A 19,924-nucleotide genomic window follows, 5' to 3' on the forward strand; every position below is an offset into this window, starting at 1 on the left:
GATCGAGGTCACGATAGCTCAAGTGGTAGAGCAGCGGCGTATCTAGCCGAAGATCGTGGGTTCGAATCCCGCTCGTGCCATTGACTTTTTTATCTCAACTAAAAACCTTAATTAATTAATCTTATTACATTTCCTTTCTAATTGTTCTTTTTCTTCTTAAATATATATAGGTCGCTGTTACAAATCCTGCCCGGAGGACCAGAAATTTTGTGGGAGGATCGGAAATTATAAGAAACAGGAAAAAATAAAACAAAATTCTGTTTTTGAAGTAAAGTCACCTTAAGTTATTTATTTTTAGTGCATTCCAGAAAGAAATAGCCCGAATAACTTAGTGAAGTTTTCCATCTAAAACAAAGTCAGCTTTTCCCCCATTATAATTGCTTAATCCTACCCCAACATTTCCAGCAACCTTTGGATATTGAGCGATGAAAAACAATTATATGGAAAGAAAATGTTTGAATGGGTTGCTGGTTGAAGTCCTGGAGAACCTGAAATATTGGGCGAAGTTCAAAAATGATAATGTAACAAAATAATGTTGTTTTAGAAATTAAAATCACCTTAAATTATCTATATTATTGTCCTGCTCTTCAGACAAGATGGCCAGTATAATTTAACGTAATTTTATTATCTAAAACCAAGTAAGCCATTTTCCGTTAAAAACAAAGTTCAAAAGCATTTATTTTTTTCGGTCAGCTTTTCTGACGGTCTAGTTCTCGGAGTTATAGTTTCCTCTAGGAATCGCATTAACTATCTTTGTTGTCAGTGTGATGCCTCTGCTCTTGACTATTTTATCATGATTTGCCATTGATTTCCTGCCAAGAGGTAGACATCTGATTTCCTGGCTGCAAGCAGCCCCTGCACTAAATTTCGCGCCTAGAAATAAAAGTCCGTCACTGCCACCACTTTTTCTCCCTCAAGTTGCCAGATATACCTGCAGCTGTAACCAAACTTTTGCACTTTCTTCTTTCACCTCAGCTCGTTCTCGCTTTCAGGCATCAAAGTCGTATCATCTGCATATTTAAGATTTTTGATGTTTCTTTCAGGGATTTTGATTGAATTCCTCGTCGCATGTATAGCTTGGGTGAAAGTATACAACTCTGCCGTATTCCTTTCCCAATCTTAAAGCAATCGGTTGTTCTGTGCTCTGTTTTTACGAGTTAATTATACAATATTATATACTAAATTAAGGGTTATACCTAATGCATAATTTATAAAGCCGAAATGAGTGTTGGTTTTCGAAAATGGCACTTTAGAATAGCTCTTGGCTACTTGAGAATTTTCTTGATGGATAGGCATAATTAAACAATTATTTGATCTATTTACAAGTATTCATCAGTTGTTTGTAAACATCAATAATTCATTAATAATTTATTTCCCTAGGGCTTGGAACGCTCACCTGTTGTCGTGATAGCCGGATGCGTGTTCTGCACCAATCCGCTCTGGTCAATGCGAACTCGTCGGCTTTAAAAATTAATTCACCAGCAGTACACATTCAACATTGATTATTACGTTTATGCATAAATTATATTTTTTTGAATGTTAAATCTGAAAGTTTTGCACTGCAATGCAGTCCAAAAGCGAGGGGGCAACAACGCCAAACAGGGCAGAAAGGGCCTGAAGGGTTGAGACTTTCCCTTCCACTTGTGAGAATTAAGGGTTGCTACTTTGGCCCCTCTTCAAAACACCTGATGTAACAATGCAATTTCCACCCTCCAACTCTGGGTCTCATCCCTTCCTCTTATTAAACATAGAAATACAAAAGATTTTTAAAAACTGTTTAACCTGAAAATTAGTTTGAACAATGGTTTTACTCATTGTGAGTTATATGATGATCTTTAATATACGTCGCAAATATAAATTGTTTCAAATTCACATGATATAACTCTTAAAGTTGGTGTGCTAGTAGATAACATTTTGAATTGGTCATCACTTTTTCGGGTCCGTCCATTATCGCTAGTTCGTGTTTTTGCCCTCCTTTCCCTGTCCTTGCCGTTCCTGGGAAGATCCTATGCCAGGTGACCTGCCATTCTCTAAACTTTTCTCCTATATCCTTGCTCATTGCTGAGGATTCAGGACGAAAAAGGGACTTAATAAAAGGTTGGTTGTCTGAATTTTTTCTTTTCAAATATTAAATAAATTTAATGGGAGAAAAACGAGCTGATTTCGGTACTAACACAGATTTTATGTACCTCGTTCTTTCATTGATTTTTTTTCTTCAAATCAGTCACAACCTTGTGGAATATTTTTTTAAATAGTTTTGGGTGTCAACCGGCCTTAGAACACGATGGAGTGTACAGTTTGGGCCTTGTATAACTGATAGCTGGCCTTTTTTTCCTCTTTCTCATGCTCGTTACTGTTATGTACAAATCGATGGATATGGTTTCGGATTGTCTGATATTATTCAGTAAGCTTTCGTCGTCTTTGCCTCTCCCTGCTTATATCCCTGACGCCGCGCTTAACGAATTCATTTTCTTTAAACGACACATTTGTTTAAATCTTACTGGTAGGGTGGGGGGTAAAATTATGCGATTAGCCGATTTTTTTTCTCTTTTTGAGTTGAGCGGATTAAAACGAAAGATAATCTAATGAAGTTTACAGCTTGATTTCCAAACCCCTTGAGATCAATAATAAAAAAAATAGTATTCCGAATATTTTTAACTTTTTTTAAATAAAAGCTTTTTGTTTTCCGCAAAACAGTTTAGTCAAGTTTTTAAACAATCAAACATAAATATTTTATTGGTGTAAAATCGTAGTTGCTTCTGGTCGTCCTTGCCTCTCCCTGCTTATACCCCTGACGTAGCGCTTAACGAATACGTTTTCTCTAAACGATACATTTGTTTAGACTTTATTGGTGGGTGGGGGGATTGAAATTTGTGATTAGCCGATTTTTTGTCTCTTTTTGAGTTCAACGTGTTAAAATGAAAGATATTTTGAAGAATGAAGTTTATAGCTTTATTTCGCAAAACCCTTGAGATCAATAATAAAAAATAGTATTCCGAACGTATTTTTTCCGAATATTTTTACCTTTTTTTTAAATAAAAGCTTTTCGTTTTTTGCAAAACAGTTTAGTCAAATTTTTAAACAATCAAACATAAATATTTTATTGGTGTAAAACCATAGTTTCTTCTGGTCGTCCTTGCCTCTCCCTACTTATATCCCTGATGTAGCGCTTAACGAATACGTTTTCCGTAGACACATTTGTTTCGACCTTACTGGTGGGGGGGATTGAAATTTGTGATTAGACGATTTTTTTTCTCTTTATGAGTTGAACGGGTTAAAACGAAAGATATTTTGAAGAATGAAGTTTATAGCTTGATTTCCAAAACCCTCGAAATCAATAATTAAAAAATAGTATTCCGAACGTATTTTTTCCAACGTTTTTTTCACAAAACAGTTTAGTCAAATTTTTAAACAATCAAACATAAATCTTTTATTGGTGTAAAATAGTTGTTTCTTCTGGTCGTTGTTGTCTCTCCCGACTTATATCCCTGACGAAGGGCTTAACGAATACGTTTTCCGTAGACACATTTGTTTAGACCTTACTGGTGAGGGGAGATTGAAATTATGCGATTAGTCGATTTTTTCTCTTTTTTAGTTGAACGGGTTAAAATGAAAGATATTTTGTAGAATGAAGTTTATAGCTTGATTTCCAAAACCCTCGAAATCAATAATAAAAAAATATTATTCCGAACGTATTTTTTCCGTTTTTTTTTTTCAAAAAACAGTTTAGTCAAATTTTTAAACAATCGAACAAATGTTTTATTGGTGTAAAATCGTAATTTCTTCTGGTCGTCCTTGCCTCTCCCTACTTATATCCTTGACGTAGCGCTTCGGGGGGTGGATTGAAATTTGTGATTAGCCGATTTTTTTTAAATTTTGAGTTGAACGTGTTAAAATGAAAGTTATTTTGAAGAATGAAGTTTATGGATTGATTTCCAAAACCCTTGAGATCAATAATAAAAAATAGTATTCCGAACGTATTTTTTCCGAATATTTTTAACTTTTTTTAAATAAAAGCTTTTTGTTTTTCACAAAACAGTTTAGTCAAATTTTTAAACAACCAAACATAAATATTTTATTGGTGTAAAACCATAGTTTCTTCTGGTCGTCCTTGCCTCTCCCTACTTATACCCCTGATGTAGCGCTTAACGAATACGTTTTCTGTAAACGACACTTTTGTTTAAACCTTACTGGTGGGGGGGGGTGAAATTATGCGATTAGCCGATTTTTTTCTCTTTTTGAGTTGAACGGGTTAAAACGAAACATATTTTGTTTTGAAGAATGTAATTTATAGCTTGATTTCCAAAACCCTCGAAATCAATAATTAAAAAAATAGTATTCCGAACGTATTTTTTCCGAATATTTTTAACTTTTTTTAAATAAAAGCTTTTATTTTTTCACAAAACAGTTTAGTCAAATTTTTAAACAATCAAACATAAATCTTTTATGGTGTAAAAACGTAGTTTCTTCTGGTCGCTTTGCCTCTCCCTGCTTATACCCCTGACGCCGCGCTTAACGAACGCATTTTCTTTAAACGACACTTCTATTTAAACCTTACTGATGGGGGGGGGGTGAAATTATGCGATTAGTCGATTTTTTCTCTTTTTGAGTTGAGCGGGTTAAAACGAAAAATAATTTGAAGAATGAAGTTGATGGCTTGATTTACAAAACCCTGGAGATCAGTAATAAAAAATAGTTGTATTCCGAATGTATTTTTTCCGAATATGTTTAACTTTTTTTAAATAAAAGCTTTTTGTTTTTCACAAAACAGTTTAGTCAAGTGTTTAAACAATCAAACATAAATATTTTATTGGTGTAAAATCGCAGTTTCTTCTCGTACTTAGGTTTATTCTCTATCCGGCATTAATTCACTTAATATTCACGTAGAATTAACAAAGTCAAGAGAATAAAGCACGAGACAAAAGAAGCCCGACAAAAGAAGCTTAAGCCGGAGCTTTTCCGTGCTTAAGGAACTCCGGTTTAGCAAAGTCAATTTTCTACTATCACAACGCGTCACTCCGGCCCTCCTGTAATAAGCTACATTCAAAAGTTTCTCTGCCTGATTGCGGGAAATGCTATTGTTGTAATTAGATTAGTACAACTTTTAAACCTCGGTTTATTAGAGACTGAATGAGGATTGCGTGATTCAATGACTGCAATGCACCCGTCACGCAGTTAAATTAATAATAGAGAACAGTAGAAATCAACTTGACACCACGAACAAATTCTAAAGTGATTTTGGTGTTTAATTTATTTAGTTCTTAGCCATTTTTTGTTATTATAAATTTCTTCTAAATGTATTTTATTGTTTTAACTGTTCTAAATTATCAGGGGTATTTTTAACGTTGTTTTTTTTTTCGGGGGGGATCGATTAAACTCAATTTCTACTTATTTTTAGAAACCGTTGCAAAAGTTTGAATTAATTTTTAATATATTCCGAATGACCCAGTGGAAATACAATAACACCATTTCGCTCATGGTGATGGCGTGGTGTGGATAAGCCGTTGGTTTTTTATAACCCGGGAGTAAGGGAATTGTAATGGGATATATATTACTAGGGTTCCTTAGATTTCGTTGAATTATTTAGCACAGTAATCGATGAAAGGGTTGAAAAAAGTTCAGTACCGTATGGACTTGGGTACCGAAATGGACCTTTAGAAATTTCCCTCGTTTTACCCAGTTCGATTTATTCCTTTAGCGCTTAGCTCCTTTCTGTGAGAGCCAGGATAATTTATTCAACCGCAAACAAAAGGAATAAATTCTCTCGTTCTTTTTCTCCGTCGAATCGATCAGGGCGGAAAAATAACCCATATAAGATTCGGATTAGTGGGAATTTAATGAAGAACGGGACCGACGACGGATCGATAGCGCATAAATTATTAAACGAGGCAAATGGAAAAATGTTGTTTTCTAATTTTAAAAGGACAATTATCTACCCGGCTAAAGGGTAGATTTTAAACTTCAAAAAGACGGATAAGCCCTTAGGGAAGGGACGCTTCCGGGCCGGTCGTTTAAAAGATTAAGGGATTCAAAGCTTTGCCAGTTTTCCTGCAGGTTCAGAAACTGCTAGTTCAGTAAAGAGGCCAAGTGAACTTTCAAGAAACGAATTTTAGCTCAATTTCCCCTTTTCAGTATTTAAATACAATTTTGTATTGGTAAATCCAAACAAAACCAACAGACTACATCACGCTAATGAATACATTCAATTACCATTTTATTTAGTTTTATACTTTTATTTCTGGGCACAAATATTAGTGCAGGCGCTGCTTGCAGGCAGGAAATCAGATGTCCACCTCTTGGGAGTAAATCAATGGCAAATCATGATAAAATAGTCAAGAGCAGAGACATCACACTGACAACAAAGATAGTTAAAGCGATTCCCAGTAGGAAACTATAACTCCGAGAGCTAGACCGTCAGAAAAGCTGACCGAAAAAAATAAATCCTTTTGAACTTTGTTTTTAACGGAAAATGGCTTACGTGGTTTTAGATTGTAAAATTATTTTAAATTATTTTTGCCGTCTTGTCTGAAGAGCAGGAAAATAATATATCGGGTTGTCCGGAAAATAATGCAGGTTTTTAAGTTTTCATTAAAAAAAATCTATATAAAATATTCTGTTTACGTTTACAGGATTACTCATTTGTATGAATGTCAACACTTATTAATCCTCTTCNAACATTGCTTTAAAGTAACTAGTTTCTTTTTTTTTGTTTAATACCAAAATCCTGCATTATTTTCCGGACAACCCAATAGATAATTTAAGGTGATTTTAATTTCTAAAACAACATATTATTTTGTTACATTATCATTTTTGAACTTCCCCCAATATTTCAGGTTCTCCAGGACTTCAACCAGCAACTCATTCAGACATTTTTTTTCCATATAATTGTCTTTTCCTCGCTCAATATCCAAAGGTTGCTGGAAATGTTCGGGTAGGATTAAGCAATTATAATGGGGGAAAAGCTGACTTTGTTTTAGATGGTAAACTTAGCTAAGTTATTCGAGCTATTTCTTTCTGAAATGCACTAAAATAAAATAGAAAACTTAAGGTGTCTTCCCTTCAAAAACAAAATTTTGTTTTATTTTATCCTGTTTTCTTATAATTTCCGATCCTCCCCCAAAATTTCTGATCCTCCGGGCAGGATTTGTAATACCGACGTATAATTATTTAACAAGGAAAATAACAATTTTATTAGAAAGGAAATGTAATAAGATCATTCAACCGGTCAAAAAAGGGGGGAAAGGTCATTTTCTTTTAGATGGTAAAATTCCATAAATTATTCAGGCATTTCTTTCTGAAATGCACTAAAACAAAATAGATAACGTAAGGTGACTTTCCTTCAAAAACAGAATTTTTATTTTATCCTGTTTTCTTATAATTTCCGATCCTCCCACAAAATTTCTGGTCCTCCGGGCAGGATTTGTAATAGCGACCTACATATATTTAAGAAGGAAAAGAACAATTAGAAAGGAAATGTAATAAGATCGTTCAACCAGACAAAAAAGGGGGAAAAGGGTCATTTTGATTTAGATGGTAAACTTTCATAAATTATTCGGGCATTTCTCTCTGAAATGCACTAAAACAAAATAGATAACTTAAAGTGACTTTCCTTCAGAAACAAAATTTTGTTTTATTTTATCCTGTTTTCTTATAATTTCCGATCCTCCCCCATAATTTTTGGTCCTCCGGGCAGGATTTGAAACGGCGACCTATATATATTTAACAAGGAAAAGAACAGTTAAAGGAAATGTAATAAGATCGTTCAACCGGACAAAAAATCCTCCCTACAAGATAGTGTGCCTATAAAATTTAATGCTCTATAAAATTTAAAAAAAATTCAATATGTCAAAAGGTTCTGGAGAAATGACAAATTTGAAAGTGATGGTTTTAAAAAATATGAACTATTAATTTTTTCGGCAAAAACCTTAAGTTGTGACATTTTACATCTTTTCTTTATGAAGAAAAAAAAAGAAAAAAGAATCTTGCTCCTGGATGTTTTTTAAAAACTATCCTCATAACGTTTCTTGACTATTATTGCTCTATGAAATTAAAAGGGAACTAAATCATTCTGGAGAATTGTCGGAAATGAGAAATTTCGTTGTTCAAAGAGTGACCGAAAAGATGGTGTGCTCTCTCTCTCTCTCTCTCTCTCTCTCTCTCTCTCTCTCTCTCTCTCTCTCTCNAATTAAAAGGGAACTAAATCATTCTGGAGAATTGTCGGAAATGAGAAATTTCGTTGTTCAAAGAGTGACCGAAAAGATGGTGTGCTCTCTCTCTCTCTCACTCTCTCTCTCTCTCTCTCTCTCTCTCTCTCTCTATCTATCTATCTATCTATCTATCTATCTATCTATCTCTATCTCTATCTGTGTGTATGTAATATATATTATTACAACCAATCTTATTTATTAATCTTGGAACACGGTAGTACGAAATCATAACTAGGGCTATATTAAAAATATTTTTTAATTTTTTTTTAATTTACACCTTGTTTCTTATACAACAAAATATTTCTCCGCAACTGGGTCTTTTTTCAAACCAATTTCCTGCGGTTGAGCGCCTATTGCTGCTTTACAAAATGAAAAATAGTTTCAATATGATGAAGGGGTTTGATGTACCGAAAAGTGAAAAAGTACAAAAAGGAAAGAAAATTGATTTTTATATCGAGCTCGAATTTTTGACTCATTTGAGCCATAAAAATAATTTCGTCTTGTAGTAAAAAGTTGATAGAGCAATATTTTTGACACAGAATATATCTAGAAGAAGAGAACATCAAAACAGAGTAAGGGATGACATGTTACATGTACACCAGAAAACTTTCAACAAAATAGTGAAGCACTTCTCAAGCCGGGAATGTCATGGGACCGGTTTCATTCTGGGCAAATAAGGTTTTAGTTTAATTAAAAAAATTACGGTCTGTCCCTCTTTTATTTTATAGGAATGTTCTAAAATGATAAAATATTAACAGTAATCATTGCTTTAGTCGAACAAGATTTTTTTTAAACTGGAGTTTATTATAATCAATTTCTGCTTATTGTAGTTTGTAGTGTTTATGTGCACGAGTGTAACAGTGAAAATAAGTTTTATATCGAAGATTATTTACGTATTTCATGAAAAGATCAGAAAGGTTTGGAATTGTAGAGAAAGCTACGTAATGATGTGCAAATAACGCAACGTTGAATTACGGAAATATCCTTCGTAGGTAGAAAAAATCCAGTAATCAGAAAATATGTGAATAATAAAGAGAGTTTTATTTTCACCAACGTAAAGCCATTGGATTAAGAAAAGAAAGCGTTTCAACGTAGTAGTTCATGGGTATTTATCAGGGGAAAGAAATTATTTATAAGCCCGTTTTACCATCTGGACAGGGGGCTTAGTCGATAAATAAAATATTCACCCGGGTTTAAATAAGTCCGCACACGACCGACTCTTTCTGGGGGGGCGAGATTTGAAAAACGAATTTATCTGCCCTTGGCGCTTTAAACTCTCATTTGAAGGATAACCAGCGGATTTAGATGTAACATGTATTTGATGTGTAATCCATGGAGATTAATTTAACAGCTTACAAATACTGGACGAAAAAACTTGTAAATTTCGCCCCAATCAGGAATCAGTTCTTTCAAAAATTAAGGCGTCTGTGTATACTAAACCCGCATAACGGATCCGTTGTGCAGGTCATAAACTACGGCGCTCTTGTCAGACTGCTTTTTTTTCTTCACTGGTTTTGAATGGCAAAAAATGTATTCACTTCTAGGATGTCGTATGAATGGAGTAAAAGTAATTTAGTAAAACAATTTTTTTTTTTGAAATTTAAATAACTGTGATAATAAACAAATAGCTTAGTTGACAATAGAGTTAGATTCTAGTTCAAAAGCTTATTTAATAAATAAACTTGAATTTAAAAGCAGAACTTTTACATCAGTTTAACACCAATGTTACATTTAATTATAGTAGTATATCAAATAAATCTGTACTATTGATTTACTAAATTTCTCTTATTTAACAAAGGTTTTGTGATAATTTCATTATTTTTATTTTTATTTTCTTCAGTTTAAAAAAATATAAGTATTTTTGAACATTTCCCCGATTAATACATAATTTACATAATCATACATAATCAATATATGATTTGATGTAAAGCACTGTTTTACTTACCCATCATTTGTGCTTTTTATCACTTTTGTGAAAGTGGCCCTCATTAGTTTTTGGTCGTGGTTTCCTTACTCAAAACATTATCTGCATTTGCAAAAAGACCACCTTTTACCACAAAGACCAGGTTTTTGCATGAAAAATGGCCAACCTTGGTAATGCAAATTTTTGCAGCCATTTAAGTCACAGAGTTGTGATAAGTCTCATTTTTAGAAAATAGATCTCTGGAGAGAAAGAGTGATCGGTTTTTTCCAAGCAACCACCTTTTTTGTCCCAAAATCGCGAATGAGTTGAAAACAGTTGAGAAATCAGGTGAAGTGGATGGTGACCAATTGAAAGCTTATTAAAATTTCTTATCGATTCCTAAAGGGATTTGCTCCTGGACGATTTTCTGGCTCAATTTGAAAAATGCAAAGACATGTTCTCGAATTTTTGAATTTACTGATAAGTGACTGAAGCTAGGGAAACATTTTAAAAAGCCATCTTGTTCAGCTTAAAATTTTCTGAAAAATAAGACCTCGCACAGGTCTGTGACGTAAAGTATAATACGTGAAGTTAAAGGACCGACAAACAGCTGAGGTAATCCCCAGCCTTTTGCATGATTTTACTTTTTTCTGCTTTTTCAGCCTGCTGCTATTTGAGCTTTTTTAAATGCTCCTGGCAGTCACAGCCTCTCATGTTTACCTCAGGTTGTCAACTACAGAATAACACATAAAACATAAAATACATACAGGATGATGCGTGACACTAATTTTTCATCTCACACATTATTACATAAACAATTATAAATAAGTTTTTAATTTTAGTTAGTTTCAGTAGAGATTAAGTGAAGCAAAACATTTGTGATACCTCACAGTTTTGGTGAAAACATAAACCTGACGTAGCTTATTCATCCCTGATCATACTTGTCTACCTATTCTTGCTGATTTTGTCTAACATCTTGTAGACAGTACATCAGGTTCCATTTTTTCAGTTATTTAAACTTAAATTTTGCGAATTCATAAATATTTCCTATTTAATTTTTCATGGTCATTTTATTTATTTAGTCTGACAAATCATTTGAAAAAAGAAAAATTTTAAAAGCTCCTGGCAGACAGATCCAGTAAGTCAGTAATATGAGGTAATCAAGCACATTATACAAAATTTGGTTTATTCGTACAACTACAGAAATTTTGAAATTTACTATGTTGATCAAATATTAATTCAAAATTTTCTGGGTTTGGTTTTTACTTCTATGTTTATGCTAATAATTAAATTAATTAATTAATAATTTAATTATATTAATTATTCTTAATTAATATAATTAAATAAGAAAAGAACAAACAAAATCAGAAATTTAATATTATATATTAATTTTATTATCGGAGGATTCCAACAGAACTCCTTACGAGGTATAAACAAAACAGTTTTTTTAATAATCTACTCCAATCATTTTGTAGACCATTTTTGCCTTCTTGCCTTCTCTGTACAAACATCACTTAAGACCAGACTATCATATTTAGCCAAGTCATACCTATAAAGAAATTTTAATACACTAATCTTTCAAAGTTTGAAAACACTGGTCAATCATAAAGGACTTGGAATGTCAAGTTGATTGATGGTGAAGATTAAATCACACAGGTCATAATTTAAAATTCGTAAACCGCAATTATTGATTCCCATTTGAAATTAATACAAATTCTTGATAATTTTCTTTTTCTGAGATTATTTGAAAGGATTATTATGTAATATTCAACATGTTTATTTATTATTTATATATATGACCGAGATTTGTATTTGTTTTCAGGAAACCCCCCAAGACATTTGCATTTGACCACTGCTTTAATTCTGCTGACCCTCTCGGAACGGACTATGCCGCACAGGAGACTGTTTTTGACTGTCTTGGAACAGACATCCTCGATAACGCATTCCAAGGCTACAATGCTTGTATATTTGCTTATGGACAAACAGGTGACTATAGAAATTTAATTATTTCGAAATAAAAATAATCAAATCTAGACGGTTTTAATCATATTTTCTCAAGAAAAAAAATAGTATCCCAGGTTTTCTTAGGTAAATCAGTGTGTCCTGAGGCTTTGATGAACTGTGATAATTATTCCATGGTTATGCAGTCCCAAAATATTTTCTCCTGGAGAGTAGTATAGATTTTTTTTCTACTTTCCAGAATTTAAATATTTTCTAGTTCTTTGACACCTGTAGTAAATTTGCAGTCTATCAATTTTTCCTTTGCAAGGGCATCCACATGTTTCTTTCCTTTTCCTGGGATCCTTTGTGAATTTTGGATGTGTTTAACTGATTTTGGTAATAAATTGTCATTTTTGAGCCAATAAATTCTGGCTTGGTCATAAATTCTAATTACTTGACTTATGGACCATTGTGTTATATCAGTTTTTCAACAGATTTCACCCTTTCTAGGCATTTTTTTTTTTAAACTAGGGTTTGCAACAGCGAGGTTATATCAAATCTGCAGGTGTTTTTTCGGGTACAAAAGGATTGCTGGATTTAAAATCAGGACTTTTATCCATATATAGTGATAGGCACAGTGTGTTGCGTCCATTTTCTTTATTACCACTATTTTTTTACTCGTCCAGAAATTTTATTTGAACTCTAATATCTTGCTCCTGTTTTCTACTGGAGTCATGATTATATCCTCCCATTTCCTACCTTATGTATGTGGGGTTTCTTTTGTTATGTTTTCATTTTTATGTGTACTTTTCTTTACAGTATGTTCTTATTATTTGGTGGGAGGTTAGTTTTTCTTCATACCTGCTGTCTGACTTGTCCTCGACAATGATCCTTAAACATGTGAGCTCTTTTCATTTGGTGTGATTTCGTTTTGTTTAACCAGGTCACAAAGTTTTGTGAGATTGCAGGGCGATGAATCTATAATTTTGTCATTACCGATTATTTTGGTCTGTCTATCCTCGCTGTGTTAATATTGCGTTTCAGCATTTCTCCGTTTTTCTGTTTTGGGTCTTTACTGTATCCTTATAAAAGGAGAATTGACAAAAATCAAACCCAATAAAAAATGGTGAAATGCCGAAATATCTGAAAGAACACAGTGAGAATAACCAGACAAAAAAAAGTTTGGTAATGAATAAAAACTTAAGCATGAGTTTGTTATTTTTATTTTATTTTTGTATCTGGATTAATCCTTAATAACATAGTCATAATAGTTTAATAATTTAACCTTTAGGCTTTGTAAATTTGTAGCTTGATCATTTCCAATCATCCTGGACTATTTTCTCTGGTTCTTCAGACCATGTTCATCATCTCACAGACCTCAAATTTGTAGTTAACTCACTATTTTCTTTTATGTGTATAAATATATTGTAGTTATAATAACTAATCTAATAGAATTTTGTTTGTTGCAATAAATTTTTTTTAAAACCATCATTGATTGACCTCGTTCTAAAATGTTTCCTGTCATTTATCATCCTGAAAGTTAAAGGGAATATCGCTTACACATATTTAAATTTTTTTTATTCAGGGTCAGGGAAGTCATACACGATGATGGGCAATCACGAGAGCAAAGGAATTATTCCTAGGCTCTGTGATTCCCTATTCGATCGGATAGCAAAGTGCCAAAGTTCAGAACAATCGTATAAAGTGGAAGTCAGCTATATGGAAATCTATAACGAAAAGGTATTTTCAACTCTCCGGTTATAAAAGAAAAGAAAATAAAGCTTAATTTTATTTTAGGTTCATGATTTGCTTGACCCTAAACCAAATAAGCAGTCGTTAAAAGTGAGAGAGCATGGAGTTCTCGGCCCTTACGTCGACGGCCTTTCACAATTAGCAGTTACTTCATTTAAGGTATGCTGTGTTAAAACGCCCTTCGGGATCTTTTCACAATCGACTTTTTTCTTTTTCAGGACATTGACAATTTAATGGCCGAGGGCAACAAATCGCGGACTGTAGCTGCAACTAACATGAATTCGGAATCCTCTAGATCTCATGCTGTATTTTCCGTGGTGCTAACGCAAACTTTAGTCGATACTGGTTCAGGTGTGAGTGGTGAGCGAGTGAGCAGGATGTCGTTGGTAGATCTTGCTGGGAGTGAAAGAGCAGCAAAGACTGGAGCAGTAGGGGACAGGCTCAAAGAAGGATCAAATATTAACAAGTAATTACTTTATTAAAATATATAAATTAAAATGTTTAAAAAATCCCCTTTATTTTATGATTTGTTTAATCGTATCAATAAATTATGTTTGTTTAAAGTTTAACATGTCAATAAGTCAATAAAATAATGAATAGATACAGAATAATTGGTTATTGGTTTTTACAATGATAGTCGTGGTTGATGGATTAGAGGATTATCTTGTCTTTTGTTACTAAGCTACCGACTGTTTACTTTTGTCAATTGGGTTGCTGAACCATCAGATCAATAGTTAGACCTTAGTATCAAAGAAGAAAAAACCTAAAGGTCATTTCATTCAATAATTACTGTGACTTGCCGATAGGTCCCTGACAACTTTAGGTCTCGTGATATCGAAATTAGCCGACCAGTCGTCGAACACCAAGAATAAGGACAAATTTGTACCTTATAGAGATTCAGTTCTAACTTGGTTACTTAAGGTAATCCCATTTAGTTTTCACCTTACGCAATAGGATTAAGATTTTTTTTTTTTAACACGAATATTCATAACCTAGGATAACCTAGGCGGGAACAGTAAAACTGTAATGGTAGCGACCGTCTCGCCCGCTGCGGACAACTACGAAGAAACGCTGAGCACGCTGAGATACGCTGACAGAGCCAAGAGGATTGTGAATCATGCTGTTGTCAATGAAGACCCGAATGCGAGAATTATAAGGGAATTACGCCAGGAAGTTGAAGCCCTCAAAGAAATGTTGAAACATGCAACTGCCTCTAATGCACCTGTAAGCATAATTTATTTCTATACATAAAAACGTTTAAAGATAAATTTCAATAATTTTTTTAATACTGAAAAAAAAAGCAATACTCCACTTTATTACAAGTTGTTAATGTTAAATTACTGACAATTTTCACTAAAAAATAAGAAATTAAACAATGCTCGTATTTTTCTTTTCTTTTTTTTTTAAATAAAAGGGATCCCCTATAATAGTAAGTAATACTTTTTTTATTTCTATTGCTTTTTAAATTATTTTTAATAGCCTTGTTTACAAAAAAAAATTTATAATTTAGCCTCTGGATATCCATGAAAAATTAACCGAGAGTGAAAAGTTAATGAAAGAAATGTCAACAACGTGGGAGGAAAAGCTAATTAAAACCGGTAAGCTCTTTAAAGTTTGCACAAATTAACAAGTTGTTAACTTTGTTTTTAATTATTGTATAACAACAGAGCAAGTACAGCAAGAGAGGCAAGAAGCATTAGAAAATATGGGAATAAGCGTACAAGCTTCAGGCATCAAAGTGGAAAAGAATAAATTTTATTTAGTCAACCTGAACGCGGATCCGTCTTTGAACGAGCTTCTTGTGTATTATTTAAAAGAGAAGACGTTGGTCGGTGCCCGAGGGGCGTCCATAAACCAAGACATCCAGCTTTCTGGATTGGGTATACAAGCCGAGCATTGTATTATAACGATCGAAGATGACCAGAAGCTTTATATGATGCCACTCGCCAATGCCAGGAGTTTCGTAAACGGAGCGCCGATCGTCGAAAAGACACAACTGCACAACGGCGACAGAATTCTATGGGGAAATCATCATTTTTTCAGGGTCAATTGTCCAAAATCTTCAGTCTCGACTTGTTCCGAGCCTCAGACACCTGCACAAACGATTGATTACAATTTTGCCCGAGAGGAACTTATGTTAAATGAACTTAGCAATGATCCACTTCAAGCTGCCATAGCTAAAATTGAAAGACAACATGAAGAAGACAAACAAGGTATGGATATTTTTAAAATAAAAATAAATAAATATAGTTCACTAATTTCGTGGTCCACTTGACCAATTGATATATTACAATTAATTAAGGTTTTTAGTTGAGATAAAAAAGTCAATGGCACGAGCGGGATTCGAACCCACGATCTTCGGCTTGATATACCGCTGCTCTACCACTTGAGCTATCGTGACCTCGATCCACTTGGACACCAACTTCCCATCTCAACTGTATCTTTTGAATTTTCCCTCCTTTTTGCCATTTTTTGTATCCCGCTCGTGCCACTGACTTTTTTATCTCAACTAAAAACCTTAATTAATTGTAATATATTAATTGGTCAAGCGGACCACGAAATTAGTGAATTTAATGAATTTAAATTAAAGCTCTCCGTGGCCATTTCATTTGTCGTCGAGAATCCAATCCGATTACACGACATTTAAAAAATGGCGAAAAGGAGGGAAAATTCAAAAAGTGGGGTTGAGATGGGAAGTTAGTGCCCGAGGGGATCGAAGTCACGATAGCTCAAGTGGTGTAGAGCAGCGGCGTATCAAGCCGAAGGTCGTGGGTTCGAATCCCGCTCGTGCCATTGACTTTTTTATCTCAACTAAAAACCTTAATTAATTGTACTAAATATAGTATTAAATTGGAAAAATATTTTCAGTTGCTTTGGAAAAACAGAGGAAAGAATATGAAAGGCAGTTCCAACAACTGAGAACCATTCTTTCACCGTCTACTCCGTTTTCACCTTATGTGACTTTTGACGCGTTTCGCACGGGAAAAATCACTCCTTGCACTCCGACGACACAAATGAGGGTTGAAAAATGGGCAAAAGAAAGGTTTAAAATTAGACTATTTTATCTTCCGTTAGATAAATTATACGGTATAAATTAATTTTGGATTTACAGAGATGATTTGTTCCGGAGAAGCCTTGTCAAGTTGAAAGCTGATATCGTAAGGGCAAATGTGTTAGTACAAGAAGCCAATTTTCTTGCCGAAGAAATGAATAAACAGACAAAATTTAGTGTGACGCTGCAAATCCCCCCAGCTAATCTCAGTCCAAACAGAAAGGTATTATTTATCATTAAAAAAATATGCTGTCAAAAATGCATGATTTAACCGTAATTATTTTTACAGAAAGGAAAATTTGTCAGTGAACCAGCAATATTAGTCAAGCGCCAGGGTGTCGGGAGTCAAGTATGGTCATTGGAAAAATTAGAAAATAAGCTTGTCGATATGAGGGAAATGTATGACGAACGGAAGGAAGGGCCTACCCCGTTAACTCCCGTACGTTAAAATGGATAAAACTTTTTAAAAACAGGCCCAAAAATTACTTTTCTCATGCAAAATTTCATTTCTAGGATGAAAACCCTGCTAAAGTTTTCGATCCGTTTTACGAGACACAGGAAAATCACAATTTGATCGGCGTTGCGAATGTGTTTCTTGAAGTGCTTTGTCACGATGTTACCTTGGACTATCACACTCCAATAATTAGCCAACAAGGTGAAGTAGCCGGAAGGCTTCAGGTTGAAATTTCAAGAATTAGCGGTTTCTTACCGCAAGACCGAATGTGTGAGACAGCATCTGAAAGTTCGAGTGATAGTAGAGAAGAAAATGACATCAATTCTGGACAGACTGTTACGATAAAAGTAATAATCGCTATATATCTGTAATTTTTTTTTAAATTTATTTAACTTTTTTTCCTACTAGGTGACGATAAAACAAGCATCAGGTTTGCCTCCATCATTGTCAAATTTTGTATTTTGTCAATATTCTTTCTGGACGCACAACGAGAGTATAGCCGTACCTCCTAAGATGAACCCAGAGCACAACATACTCAACAAATCCTCTGGCGGAAGCGATTCAATGACGTTTATTTTTGATCACACAAAAGAATTTACGTTTGCTGTGACAGAAGAATTTATTGAACACTGTGCAGGTATGCCAAAAAAAAAAAAAAAAAAAAAAATTCTCCAATTCTCATACTCACCTGTCGATTGTAATTTTCAGAGGGAGCTCTCAGTATAGAAGTCTGGGGTCATAGAAGTGCAGGGTTTACTAAAACGAAACCCGGTTGGGAAGTGGAACAACACCAGCTTGCCAAAGCTCGTTCTCTTGCAGACAGGTAAAATCAAAAAGTTATAATAGCCAACATCGTGTCACTTATACTGTCCATCTTCACTGTGACTATTGAATTAAGCATTATGCCATCTTCAGTGAGGCCTGTTTGAACTACAGTTCCTCACTGAAGATGGCACAATGCCAAAACTGTTTGAATAAATTCACTAATTTCATGGTCCGCTTGACCAATTAATATATTACAATTAATTAAGGTTTTTAGTTGAGATAAAAAAGTCAATGGCACGAGCGGGATTCAAACCCACCATCTTCGGCTTGATACGCCGCTGCTCTACCACTTGAGCTATAGTGACCTCGATCCACTCGGACACCGACTTCCTATCTCAACCCCACCTTTTAAATAGAAATTACAAATAATGGGGTGAGTGTGGAGTTCAATCCTTTTTAAAAAAGGATCGCACCTTTTGAGTTTTCCTTCCTTTTTGCCATTTTTCAAATGTCGTATTGGATTTAGATTCTCGGCGACAAATGAAATGGCCACGGAGAGCTTTAGTGAAGTATACTTCATTTTAATTTATTAAATTCACTAATTTCGTGTTCCGCTTGACCAATTAATATATTACAATTAATTAAGGTTTTTACTTGAGAAGAAAAATCAGTGTTACAAACGGGATTTGAACCCACGACCTTCGGCTAAATACGCCGCTGCTCTACACTTGAGCTATCGTGACTTCGATCCACTCGGACACTAACTTCCCACCTTTCAAATTTTCCCTCCTTTTTGCTATTTTTCAAATTTTGATTTTTCAAAAATTTGAAAGGAGGGATGAGATGGGAAGTTAGTGTCCGAGTGGATCGAGGTCATAATAGCTCAAGGGGTAGAGCAGCGGCGTATCTAGCTGAAGATCATGGGTTCGAATCCCACTCGTGCCATTGACTTTTTTATCTCAACTAAAAACCTTAATTAATTATAATATATTAATTGGTAAAGCGGACCACGAAATTAGTGAATTTAATTAATTAAAATGAAGTATACTTCACTAAAGCTCTCCGTGGCCATTTCATTTGTCGCCGAGAATCAAATAGATTAAACAAAATTGAAAAATACCAAAAAGGAGAGAAAATTCGAAAGGTTGAGTTGATATGGGAAGTTAGTGTGCGAGTGGATCGAAGTCACGATAGCTCAAGTGGTAGAGCAGCGGTGTATCTATAGCCGAAGATCGTGGGTTCGAATCCCGCTTGTGCCATTGACTTTTTTATCTTCACTAAAAACCTTAATTAACTGTTTCAATAATTAACAAACCTGCAATTAAAGACAACAAAAGCCAGTGCCAATGCCAGTTCAGTATGAATTCACTCACAGACCAACACCTAGCACTTATAATTTTAATAAATTATTAAATTATATATTTGGAATAATTAGTTTTTATGATACCTAGATGGAGTGAATTGACGAGAAAAATTGAACTCTGGGTGGAAATTCAAGAGTTAAACGAAGCGGGTGAATACTCCGGTGTTGAAGTATCTTTAAGACCGGATATTGTGACCGGTGGCGTTTACCAATTGAGACAAGGTCAGCAGAGGAGGGTTAAAGTTAAAGTCCGCCCCGTCCACCAGTCAGGAACACTCCCGATAATATGCGAAGAGATCACAAACATAGCTGTTGGAAGCGTTTGCGCAAGGTCGAGACTACAAAAGCCCCTTGACTCGTACCAAGAAGAAGATTTGTCCTTACTCCGGGAAAAATGGGGTGAAGCCTTGATGAGGCGGAGAAATTACTTAGATCAACAAATCAAGAGGATTATAAACAAACAAGGTTACAGAAAAAAAATTTAATA

General features: G+C 34.3%; 1 protein-coding gene across 4 annotated transcripts in view; it reads left to right on the forward strand.

The window, feature by feature from the left end:
* The window catches only part of LOC106667945 (kinesin-like protein KIF13B), a 138,395-nt gene that overhangs the window by 101,120 nt on the left and 17,351 nt on the right, over nucleotides 1–19,924 (forward strand). For 3 of the 4 annotated variants that reach the window (XM_024227031.1, XM_014396259.2, XM_014396279.2), the window contains exons 3-18: nucleotides 11,933–12,096; nucleotides 13,637–13,791; nucleotides 13,849–13,962; nucleotides 14,022–14,269; nucleotides 14,610–14,724; nucleotides 14,800–15,027; nucleotides 15,218–15,232; nucleotides 15,314–15,401; nucleotides 15,471–16,016; nucleotides 16,672–16,846; nucleotides 16,916–17,078; nucleotides 17,145–17,294; nucleotides 17,369–17,656; nucleotides 17,718–17,946; nucleotides 18,018–18,132; nucleotides 19,526–19,902. In XM_024227031.1, coding sequence (XP_024082799.1) covers nucleotides 11,933–12,096; nucleotides 13,637–13,791; nucleotides 13,849–13,962; nucleotides 14,022–14,269; nucleotides 14,610–14,724; nucleotides 14,800–15,027; nucleotides 15,218–15,232; nucleotides 15,314–15,401; nucleotides 15,471–16,016; nucleotides 16,672–16,846; nucleotides 16,916–17,078; nucleotides 17,145–17,294; nucleotides 17,369–17,656; nucleotides 17,718–17,946; nucleotides 18,018–18,132; nucleotides 19,526–19,902 — 3,170 coding nt within the window. The remainder of the gene's footprint in view (nucleotides 1–11,932; nucleotides 12,097–13,636; nucleotides 13,792–13,848; nucleotides 13,963–14,021; nucleotides 14,270–14,609; nucleotides 14,725–14,799; nucleotides 15,028–15,217; nucleotides 15,233–15,313; nucleotides 15,402–15,470; nucleotides 16,017–16,671; nucleotides 16,847–16,915; nucleotides 17,079–17,144; nucleotides 17,295–17,368; nucleotides 17,657–17,717; nucleotides 17,947–18,017; nucleotides 18,133–19,525; nucleotides 19,903–19,924) is intronic. The other variant, XM_024227032.1, reaches the window with a different exon arrangement.

The sequence above is a fragment of the Cimex lectularius genome, unplaced genomic scaffold, assembly GCF_000648675.2.
Source record: "Cimex lectularius strain Harlan isolate CLEC.00 unplaced genomic scaffold, Clec_2.1 scaffold67, whole genome shotgun sequence".
Lineage (NCBI taxonomy): Eukaryota > Metazoa > Arthropoda > Insecta > Hemiptera > Cimicidae > Cimex > Cimex lectularius.